This window comes from Sinocyclocheilus rhinocerous, unplaced genomic scaffold (assembly GCF_001515625.1).
Source record: "Sinocyclocheilus rhinocerous isolate Xijiao unplaced genomic scaffold, SAMN03320098_v1.1 scaffold387, whole genome shotgun sequence".
Lineage (NCBI taxonomy): Eukaryota > Metazoa > Chordata > Actinopteri > Cypriniformes > Cyprinidae > Sinocyclocheilus > Sinocyclocheilus rhinocerous.
The window spans coordinates 1,307,522-1,318,455 of record NW_015651557.1 but is presented as its reverse complement, the minus strand read 5'-3'; the positions used below and the strand labels follow the sequence as shown (position 1 = coordinate 1,318,455).

The 10,934-nt window shown below is 38.7% G+C and overlaps 2 protein-coding genes across 2 annotated transcripts in view; both read right to left on the bottom strand.

Annotated features, from left to right (window-relative positions):
* Positions 1 to 327: 327 nt before the first annotated feature.
* The window catches only part of LOC107713179 (RNA-binding protein 27-like), a 34,139-nt gene continuing 23,532 nt past the window's right edge, over positions 328 to 10,934 (bottom strand). Inside the window, exon 23 of the transcript XR_001636871.1 lies at positions 328 to 338. The gene's annotated coding sequence lies outside the window, so the exon portion shown is untranslated. The remainder of the gene's footprint in view (positions 339 to 10,934) is intronic.
* Positions 1,489 to 3,267, bottom strand: LOC107713180 (POU domain, class 4, transcription factor 3-like). Its single transcript, XM_016518614.1, has 2 exons — positions 3,146 to 3,267; positions 1,489 to 2,855 (listed from the first exon to the last, which is right to left on the bottom strand). Exons 1-2 carry the CDS (start codon positions 3,239 to 3,241, stop codon positions 1,950 to 1,952), a joined length of 1,002 nt encoding a protein of 333 aa, XP_016374100.1. The 5' UTR covers positions 3,242 to 3,267; the 3' UTR covers positions 1,489 to 1,949.

Below are 10,934 nucleotides of genomic sequence, written 5' to 3'. Positions count from 1 at the left end.
TTAAGCATTTAAAGATATCAAGCAAAAATATTTAAGGACATCAACTTTGTAAAAAAAAAAAAAAAAGATTAGTTCCATGCGAACTTTTCGGCTCTTAAAATAAAACTCTCGAGTAAAGCGAATTTGAACATGTTCTCACTTTTAACATTTTTACCTTTTTACCGAACTTTTTCAAAATATCATATACCTTTATTTTTGTATAGAATAATACGTAAACATATAACAACATCATCTTTAACAGAACTTCACAATTACTTCTTGAAACCTGACAGTCAAGTGAGGCACAAAACGACTCGGATGATCATCGCTTTACCTGAACAGCGTATCTTCCTCCTTCCCTTGAGCCTGTATACGAAGCGTTTCCTGACTAACAACTCTCCCTTCAGCTCTCTGCCTGTTTTATACCAATATACAATTAATATTGCATCGTCATTACTTAATAATTTCAAATCCCTCTGCACAAAGCCGTGACAGACATGTATTATTCAGCGGTGTCTGCTTAAACAAGTTGGCATCCGAATTAGAAAAGAGGAAAACACGCTTAAAGTTAGCTTGAATTTTTCTTTTTGTTCTCTCTATAAATTTTCTTTAAATTAGGTGGTGATTAGTCTATATATTTTTTTATTTTTTATTTTTTTCTGAGATTTTTTAACTCCTATATATTGAAGTGGGAATCCGACACTTTGTCGTCCTTTTTTAACACACATAAATAAAACTCCCACAAAGGCTTTGAAAAAAATCAACAATTTATTAAATAACATTCAGAGTCACACATTTTGTAAAGTGAAGTTTAAACGCGAGAGTGTTTGCAGTGGCTACATCAATGCAAACCAAATAGCAGCATTCTTCATTACATCACCAGTTTTTGCATATTAGTATCACTCCAACTGATGACCGTTCACGAAAAATATCGTGACAGTTTGTGAGAATATGTGATTTCCACCATGATTGCATTCACATCTGACAAGACATTCAAACGATTACAAACGCTAGTGCACATATTTCAAATGACATTTCATGTGATAGTAACATTAGGTAGACCTTGTGCGCAGATTGTATAATATACATGTTCAAATACCAAAAACACACGTACACACTTCAAAACATATTTTCACGTGTGATAATACTGAAACAAAGTTTTAGTAGCTGTTAATCTCCTGGAAATGTATTTAAAGTTGTATCATTTCAAATGAAAGCTTTTTAAAGGTTTTAGCAGTATTGCTTCGTAGTGCTAAATTAATATCTGTTTTGTTAAAGAGTAAATAATTTACATTACGATGTCCATGTCACACAGTGCATGTTGTTGTAATTATTTTATAACCATAACATTGTGTAACCACAATCAGCTAAAATAATTACACATTAAGTGCTACACGAGTGTTACTTGCTCGTACAAATACAAAGTAACATGAACGCTGTAATGTAAATGAATCAATGTTTTTTTTTTTTCAAGTTTGTTTAAAATGGTATTAGCTACAGTGTGCGAATTATTCGGCCTTCGGCGGTTTGAGAAAAAATTGTCAGCAATTTTCAGGACATAATCGTTTGAGATTTGTCGATCTCGCGCAAACCAAAATTATTTTTGCGTTATTGTTTTATGTAAATTCCGATATTAATGCTCACTGAAAGTGCTCGAGCAACTCGTGTCGCTATGGTTACCTCAGGCACACACACCGCGACTTAATGAACTTTTAATATAACTTTTATCGTTACTGAAACGCTGCTAAAATGGGGAAATGCATATTTTTAAAACCATTTGACTTCTTTATGAGAGAGGTCAAGCCTTTATTAGGGGCAGGCTACAGAACCCCTGGAATAATTCGCACACTGGTCCCATCATCTGGAGGCGATATGAAATGTACTTGGAGTCTTTATAGGCTTCTAACGTTTAAAAGAAAAGATTTAGATCCCTGTGGTGTTCCTAAAATGTCTACTTTGCTCTACCAGCACTAGTGCACTGCCGAATATTTCATCCTTTTCTGTTTTTGCCGCTGATTACAGAACCAAACCCGAACCACGTTCTTCTTTAGCTCCAACTTCTCTGCGATTGCCGCGATTTTCTCCGACGACGGTCGCGGCTGGATGGCGAAATACGCCTCGAGCGATCGCTTCTCGGGAGCCGCGATGGACGTGCGCTTTCGTTTCCTCTCGTTCCCGTTAAAAAGCTCCGGTTTTCCGTTCTTCTCCCGGTAAGCCGCTTCAGCCTCCTCCAGCCAGGCTTGGAGGACGGGTTTGAGAGCGATCATGTTGTTGTGGGACAGGGTTAGGGACTCGAACCTGCAGATGGTGCTTTGGCTCAGCGAGCCGACCCCCGGGATCTTCAGGTTGGCCAGGGCAGAGCCCACATCCGCCTGGGTCACTCCGAGCTTTATCCTCCGCTGCTTGAACCTCTCCGCGAACGCCTCCAGCTCTCTGGGATCGGACTCCACGTCGTTGACGCACGCCATCCCGTTGTGGACCGACAGGGTGTGCGGGTGGCCCATGGCCATGGCTTGGTGTAAGTGACCCATTTGCAGGTGGTGCTGGTGGGCTTGAGTGGCCATCACCGACGGATCCGGACCCATGCCGCTGACCGATAAACTGGAGGAAATGTGGTCGAGCAGATCCCCCTCCAGGGTCTGGTGGCTGAGGTGGTGGTGGTGGTGATGGTGGTGGTGCGAGGGCAGGTTGGATGAAGGGTGGGATATGGGCAATGTGGATGAAGAGGAGGTGCAGGGCACGCTGCTCATGGTATGGTAGGTGACGTCCGTCTTGAAAGGGTGACTCTTGCCGTGAGACGCGATGTCAGCCGCCGCCAGAGCTTCAGCGCGGGCCAGCAGACTCTCATCGAAGCCGCTGAATATATTGCCCTGGAGCTGCAAGCAAGAGCGCGCATATGGAAGTCAGTGGGGAATTGTGTCAACTCCGGATTAAAGAACATTCCCAAGCACCCTCCTCAAAGCACAGGTCATAAAAATTAATATGAAAGCAGCAGCTTTGCTTGGATAGGCATGTGAGGGAGAGAGAGAGCGCGCGCGTGAGCTCAGAGGAAAGAAAGGAGAGGCCGGGGAGGGAGGGAGGGATGGATGGATGGATGCCGGAGCAACTCAAAACACCTCAAAGTGACAGAACGAAGACAATACGAGGAATTTAGCGTGAGACGTACCTGCGGGGCAGGCAGGCACACCCGCCGCATGCCCTCGGAGCTCGGGTGCAGCGCAGGGTGCATGGAGAAGTGCTGCTTGCCGTTCATGGCCATCATCTTCGTTGCGCACCTTGCAGGTGAGTGGACCTGACATGGAGGCGACGCGGCGCTCTGGCTCGACGCTCGTCGTGTGTGCTGTTTCCATTGGCAGCGCCTCCAGGGCACCCCCCACCACCTCCAACCTCACACCGCCCTCCCGCCACCACCTGCTCCTCTATTCAACTTACAAGTGGTCTGTCGCGCAAGCCTACTGCACCACAAACACGTTTGACAGTATTTCAATACTTTACACTTAATCAGCGAAGTGATTGTTTTAAATGGATAACACTATTCACTATTAACTACAGTGTTAAAAAAAAAAGAAAAAAAAGTAGCCTACTAGTAATTTTTGCCGGTAATTTTACGGACATTTAACCCTAAAACACAACGCAGTGAAGTGCATATAGCATTGTTAGCTATTTATTAGTACGTAAAAAGCAGATATTAATGCCTTATTCTGCATGATCATATTCCAGATATCTTTATCCTCCTCAATTAAAAGTAACTACAACGACCTTACTTACTATCAGTGAGCAGTAAGTAGGAGTTTATTGAGGGGAAACCTTTAGTTAATAGTCAATATGTGTTCCCAAACCTAAAGTGTTACCTTTAAATAATATATGACACTTAGCAATTAATAATAATATATTGTTTTTTATTATTTGAAATTAAATAATATTGTCATTTTAATTTCATATTATTGTCTTAAATTTGAATTAAATGTATAATATAATGATATTGCTAATTTTAGTTTAATAATGATGAATTGAATTTTCATATCGAAAAACAGACAAATATGTTTTTATAATAATAATCAATAATAATGTTAAATGCGTTAATTATATTAATATATTAAAAATAAGTGCCAAAATGAAAAATCAAATGAAAAATCATGTTTGTTCTTAATTGTATTCTACAAATTATGTCAATTATATATTACATGAAGGCGGCATTAAGAGTCTTACATAATAATTGGCTAATTTTTGAATTCGTATAGGCTAGTCAATATATCCAGAACTATATTATCTCACAGTTAGCGCAAGGAATACATCAAATGTGTAGTCAAAGAACGGTTTTATATATTTTCAATATTACTAAGTCCATTTATACCTTATTATCTAATTATTGTAGATCAATAAAAATATGCTGTGGCCTCAGTCTTGTGTAAAATGTTTAGGGTATTAATAAAAGTAAACACAAAATATATGGCTGATTTTTATTTTTTTGTCCTTAAAAAATCTATTTTTACAGGAAATCACCTTGGCAAATACTGATCACCCATATTAACTTGAGAGGAAAGTTGAGGCTCACAACTGAATGGCACGAACTTTCACCTTGGCTGACCCCCAATCTTCACTGACAGAGTTGCTCTCACCTAACCTGCTAACAGCTGGAGCATTACAAGTAAGCCCTCAAAAACACTTTGACAGCTCTATTAAATGTACAGATTCACCAAGCTGTTGTCCTTTGGTACCAAAGTCAAATGAATGATTTGTAACACTATATTAAAAGGAATCATACACAAGAGTTGAACTAGCAAAACAAAGTCATTGTATAATATCAGATACATAATATACATCAATTTTAGAGTGACGGAACATTTTATATGAACACCACTGAACCTGCCTAGCAAGACTCCTCCAACTCAAAGTGGTTTGGTCAATAAATGAATGGGCATTGCTGTTGGTAACGGGAAGTAAACACCTGTTCTCCCTCTATGTCTGGTTGACGTGGTGACCATGCTGGTGGATGCAGAAAGAGAAGCCAGGCAATGCAGTGACACAGAAGCACCATCCGATCCCATCCACCTCTCCTGTTCCCCCAGACGCTCAATTATTTATCCGCTATGTGGCGGGCATCCATTACCTCTCTGGCATTTTCTCATTCATTACGCAGATTAACAGTGTGTACTTTTTTTTTTAAGTCTTGGCAAAATAGTAAACAGTCTTGTTGTGCCAACTGTGTCATGATATTCCCTAATCTTGTTTATGAAACCTTTTATGATAAAGTCACGTCCCTATCCTTCTCAAGATAAAGTTTCAACTCATGAATATTTTAGAAGCATAACCTAAAAATACCCCATTCATAGCTCATCGGTTCATCTTGATTTACATGAACACTTACTTTTCCGTACTGTGAGCGTAATTTTGAGTTGAGCATCAAAATCAATTGTATGTTTGTTTTATTGCGGTACTTTTTATTTGTGGGTTTTAACAGTCATGGTCAAAAGTTTCTTTGAGACTCTGAATAATAATAAAAAAAAACTGTACATACCATTTTAACTATCTTTTAAAAAAAGTACCTTTTTAAAATATGGGGTAACAATGTATACGACATATAAACAAACATGAAAAGAACATATAAATAGATAGTAATGGGTCAATGACATTGTGCATCCTTCTCCTTCGTTGGGACAACAAACTTTTAGCTTCACAAAAGCTGGAGCTACTTTTCAATTTGTATGGATGACATGGCACACATGGTCAAATGACGAATGTATTCAATTTTCCATGTAATTTGTTTGTGTAATATTGCTTTTATAAATTGGGTAAATAAACAACAAGTTAATATTAAGTCACTTTTTTTTATTATTATTTTATTTTACAATAGAAACATTTTGTCAACAAAAATAATTCCAAACAAAGTCACAGCATAATTGTATTTTGCTTGTCGCTCCAGCAGCAAGGGATGAGAGAATGACGAGTGGGTAAAGCTGGTGGTTGACGTGCCGTCCCATGGGGCAATCAACACTGCTTGCATTAAATCAAATCGACTCTGAGTGTTTTTCACTTGGCTTCCCAAAGTAAGGGATGGCTGTGCATTATTCATAAGCATTTGAATATGTCAAAGCCACTGAAGCCAAATTAACTTTTATACTGTGATGAAAGTTTGGGTAAGATGGGCGGGATATGTTGCACAAATATAAGGCCGCAAAACCCAATGTTATGAGCAGCAGCCAGCCGGAAGTTGAAAGAAACATCTTTTAATTATTTAGAATCCTGAACAATATGACAAATCGGAATGTGACTGTGATTTTGCTGTGTAGAATGTAAACAACATTTCTATCAACCAATCAGCTCTGCTCCTTTTCTTTGTTTCTTCTTTCAAGCTGCATAATAGCCTGTTGAAAATCCCTCAGATTTCTGCTTCTTCATTTTATTTTGAATATATATAATGGTTTATTATATTTAATAATCATAAATTGCGCACAAGTCAATATTATATGAATTTTTCATTGTGTATGTTCCTACTCCAGTTTGTCTCCAGTTTGTTATCGAACATTGGCTGTAATAATAATAATAATAAAAATTTGGTTAAGTAAAAACATAATAAATGTGTAATATAGTGCATATATTTAGCAACATTAATTTATAGCTCAAACAGTAAATTAAATAATACATTTTAAAAAAGTGATTTTGAAAAGGAAAAATTAGTATAGGGACGATTTTTGTACACTATAACAGAACAGTAATTTGAAGTAATCTTTAAAGTTGTATCAAGAGGAATAGGAAGTTAATAATTAATAATTATAAGTTAAAGCGGTGGTTGATTATGATTTCACTTTTTGAACTTTAGTTAGTGTGTAATGCTGCTGTTAAAGCATAAACGTCTACAATAACGGATGGGAAGACAATGGGAGTCCAGTGCGTTCGCGTCACGCGCTGTGGGCGCTGAAAGTGAACATATTGATCGGCGCTTTGTCGCTACATGTTTTTAAAGGCTGGCCTGTGTGTGTGTGTGTGTGTGTGTGTGTGTGAAGGGGAGGGGGGACGCGGGACGCGAGGGAGGTGGTAGATAGGGAGCTTTTTGTGGACACAAACACAGGAATTATGTCGCTCAGACGTCCAGTCAAGTGCGCTATCCATTGTTTGCACTTAGGTGAAAGTTGCCGTGCTAATTCGCCAGCTTTCTGCTTTATAAATCGGAGTTTTGCTTCCACTCGGTCGTAGTTTGCCCGCCACTGTAGTGCTAGCAGTGTTGCCAATTTAGCTACTTTGTAGCTAGATTTAGCGACTTCCCCGCCCCTTTTGAGACTTTTTTCAAAAGTTTAGGGACAAATATAGCAACTTCTTGGACAAACCTTATCTAAGTTCTCATCTTGCCCACTGATCTACGTTCATCTTTATATAGATCAGTGAATTTGCCATTGTGATGTCATCTAGTGACATTTAGCTACCAGTTTTAGCTACTTTCAGTTGAAAGCAGTTGGCAACACTGCTCCAGTCTACCTACCTGCCAACTGAAGGAGACATTGTGTATGGATGATGAAGTGTGATATCTTCAGGAGTTTCGGTGAATATCAACCTGTCTACTCATCTGAAGTACTTACCTGGATTCCCCTACCTGCCCTTCTGCCATCTGCGATTCATCTGTCCTTATATCCTTATCCCTACAAGGGAAAAATAAACCAATTCTCATGAAGTCATTTGAACTCTTTATGAAAACTGGACACTTACCTGAGTTGCTGTTTGGAATTCCCCATTGGATCTTTATGTTCGATCCTGTGAAAGCAGAAAGGACTGTTTAAGCTATCTTCCTTTTATGTTATGATTTAATGTCCAGTCTGAACGTACCTGCTTCTGCTGTATAAATAAATATATCCCAGTTAACTTACCTGTGCTTCTCCCGGTCTGTTTTGTGACTAATATAATAGTTATTATATCGGAGTTGTCTGGAACGCAGCATTAGGTTAAAATTTCAATAAATGAGCTTGTACTACAATTACGAGTCATTCTATAAGTTGACATTTCAGCACTAGACGAACGGATAGCGACTTGTAAGTAGCACTTAAAGCATGGCTACGTGCGATTGCATTAAGTGCGTTTTTGGGAAACGCATGTGAAACAATAACGAACGATCGTAAAATGACTTGTAGAAAACGCTCTTAAGCTTTAACATCAATTGTTATTGAGAAACGCAGCCCTGTATGATGAGCAGGAGTCTGGAGGCTTCCCCTTTTTTAGGTTAAGTGAAATGTTTGCATCTTGTAGGGTTCGAGGCAGGCCTTTACAAAGAATCATTAAACGTCTTAAGTAATGGGTCAACCAACACATCCTCAAACTCTTTATAAAACTCACTGCATAAGCCATTAGGCCCAGGAGCTTTCCACTTTGTAACATCTTTATTGCCCCCACCTCCTCTCGTGCTAGGTGCATCAGGAATATCTCTTTGCTCATCTGTGGTTGTAGACAGATTAATATTGGAAAAGAAATCATCCGTTGTCTTTGAAGCAGTAATAGTTTATTCAGAGGTATTCAGAGGTGAAGCAGTAATAGTTTATTCAGAGGTATAAAGATTTATGTAAAAACCTTTAAAAGCCTCAATTCTTTTATCAAAAAACTGATTACCATTAGAATCAATACCAGATGTAATGTATTGAGACACAGATCTCTTCTTGGTTAGATATGCCAAAAACCTTCCTGGTTTGTCCAGGAGATGTAAGTGTGTGGTTTTCAGAATCGTAGGATTTAATCTCCAGTATCTAATACTGTATCTAATACTAATACAGTTAAAGTAACACACAGGCATGATCCGATATAACTATATTTCCAATATGACTGTCAGTTATTGAGTTTAGTAAAGTCCAGGGAATAAAAAAATTATCTATCCTCGTATGACACCTATGGGGGGCTGAAAAGAAAGTAAATTCCTTACCCAAGGGGTGGAGAAATCTCCAAACGTCCACAAAACCCAGGTCTCTGCATATTGCTTTTAAAGATTTCGCTTGTGGGGAAAGTGGGGATATTTTATGGGGAAATCTATCCATATCAGGGTTCAAAATACAATTAAAATCCCCCCTACTATTACATTTTCACTATTCAACCCCGTGAATTCCAAAAATATTTTAGTGAAAAAGTCTGCTGGGTGAGCAGGAGGGCAATAGATATTCATCAAAGAATCTCCATGTCCCTGAATGCAACTTTTAAGCATAAAATATCGCCATGTTTTTCACATACAGATGTTCTAATTTAAATGGTACACTCTTGCTTACTAATTTATAATTTTATTTTATTTTATAATTAATTAATTTTATTTATTCTACTTGCTTGCTATTGCCACTCCCCTACTTTTAGATGAAAAGGATGAAAAAAAATACCTGCTCAAAGCCACCTTGTTGTAACTTGGCATTGTCTGTATTATCTAGGTGAGTTTCTTGCAGAAATGCAATATCGATCTTTTCTTTTCTAAGATAAAGTGTTTTTTTGTTTTGTTTTTTGTTACGTTTTATTGGACTGTGGAGCCCCTTGACATTCCAGGTGCATATTTTCATACAGTTATTAGTCATAACATATTATATAGAATTGAGCCTAGGATTTTACAACCTTTAAACCAAGATCTAGATGAATTACTGAGCTGTTTAAGAGAAAGAATAAATAAATCAAAATGAAAAAAGGTATTAAATAAACCAAGCTTCCAAAAAACAAACAATATCAAACATACAATGGGTAAATTCCTGTTACTTAACCCATCAGGGAGCACAATCCCAAACTTAACATATATATCCCCAAATGAGTTACATATCAAACAAATAAAGAGAACAAAGATGAGGCTATTCCAACTCAAAACGCTCCCGTCCTTTATCAGATTTAAACCCTAGTCCAGTCGAACAATTAACCATGCCCACGAGAAGAACATTTGTAACATTGGGCTGTTTAACGTGACTCACTCTCTTCCGTAAATACAGCATAACCCACCGTAATAATGTCCAGATATTATGCGACAAACCTGCCTCAAATTACTCCAAAGATTCCACAAACGCAGTTGGGCTGCTCAATTTCTTTGTTTTACCATCGATCATCACCCTGAGTGTTGCCGGGTATAGAAGTGCGTATTCTAACTAATTCTCCTTCAGCTGTGCTTTGACTTGATCAAACACCTTCCGTTTCTTTATCAGTGCCGCTGAAAAGTTCTTAAAAAACATGATCCTTGGTGATTTTCCATCTCCAACATGCCGTGCTGTATCCATAACTTACTGCTTGTCCACAAAGTTGTGAATCTTCACGATCACCAGTCTAGGGTGCTGATTTGGACCTGGTTTCGGCACTAGTGAACGGTGAGCCCGATCCAATTGATGCGCCCAGCTTTTGTAGTCATATGTAAATAAGACTTTTTCTAAGGCCTTCTAATGTTTCTAAGGCCGCCGTCTTTACATCCACGGTGGTAGTTAAGGTCTCCACAGCAGCGATTCTCCCTTCCGCGTCGCCGATGCGCTGATTCATCGTCTGAAGTTGAGCTGTTTGATCATGAATTGCTTGCAATACCGAGCTAATTTTAGCATCTATAGCGCACATAATGTTTTCAGTCATCTTTTCCATTGCTAGTAACAGATTCGGCTCCGCTTCATCGGCAGGTGTGGAAGCCTCCATGTTGGCTTGGTGGTCTTCGACCGTCCCCGTTTTCATCTATTTTTTTTATATTTCTTGGACTTAGTACTGGACGGTTTTGCAAAATAATCTTCCAGACTCTTTCTTGCACAAGAAATCAGCCCGTTTACCAAGTTAGCAGGGGCTTAAAAGGATAATTAAACAATTATTGCAGGAGCTCAACTAGGTTGAGTCTCAACACTACAGCGCCATCTTCCCCCCCACAAACTGGTTTCTTGAACAGTCACCAGATTTCAGTCCAATAGAGCACCTTTAGGATGTGGTGCAATGGGAGATTTGTGTCATGGATGTGCAGCCGATAAATCTGCAACAACTGTGTGATGCTA

Excerpts from the sequence above, each read along its gene's own strand:
- LOC107713180 (XM_016518614.1), bottom strand. The coding sequence starts at position 3,241 with ATGATGGCCATGAACGGCAAGCAGCACTTCTCCATGCACCCTGCGCTG. Across the intron at positions 2,856-3,145 it reads TGTGCCTGCCTGCCCCGCAG|CTCCAGGGCAATATATTCAG; the intron begins GTACGTCTCACG and ends TCTTGCTTGCAG.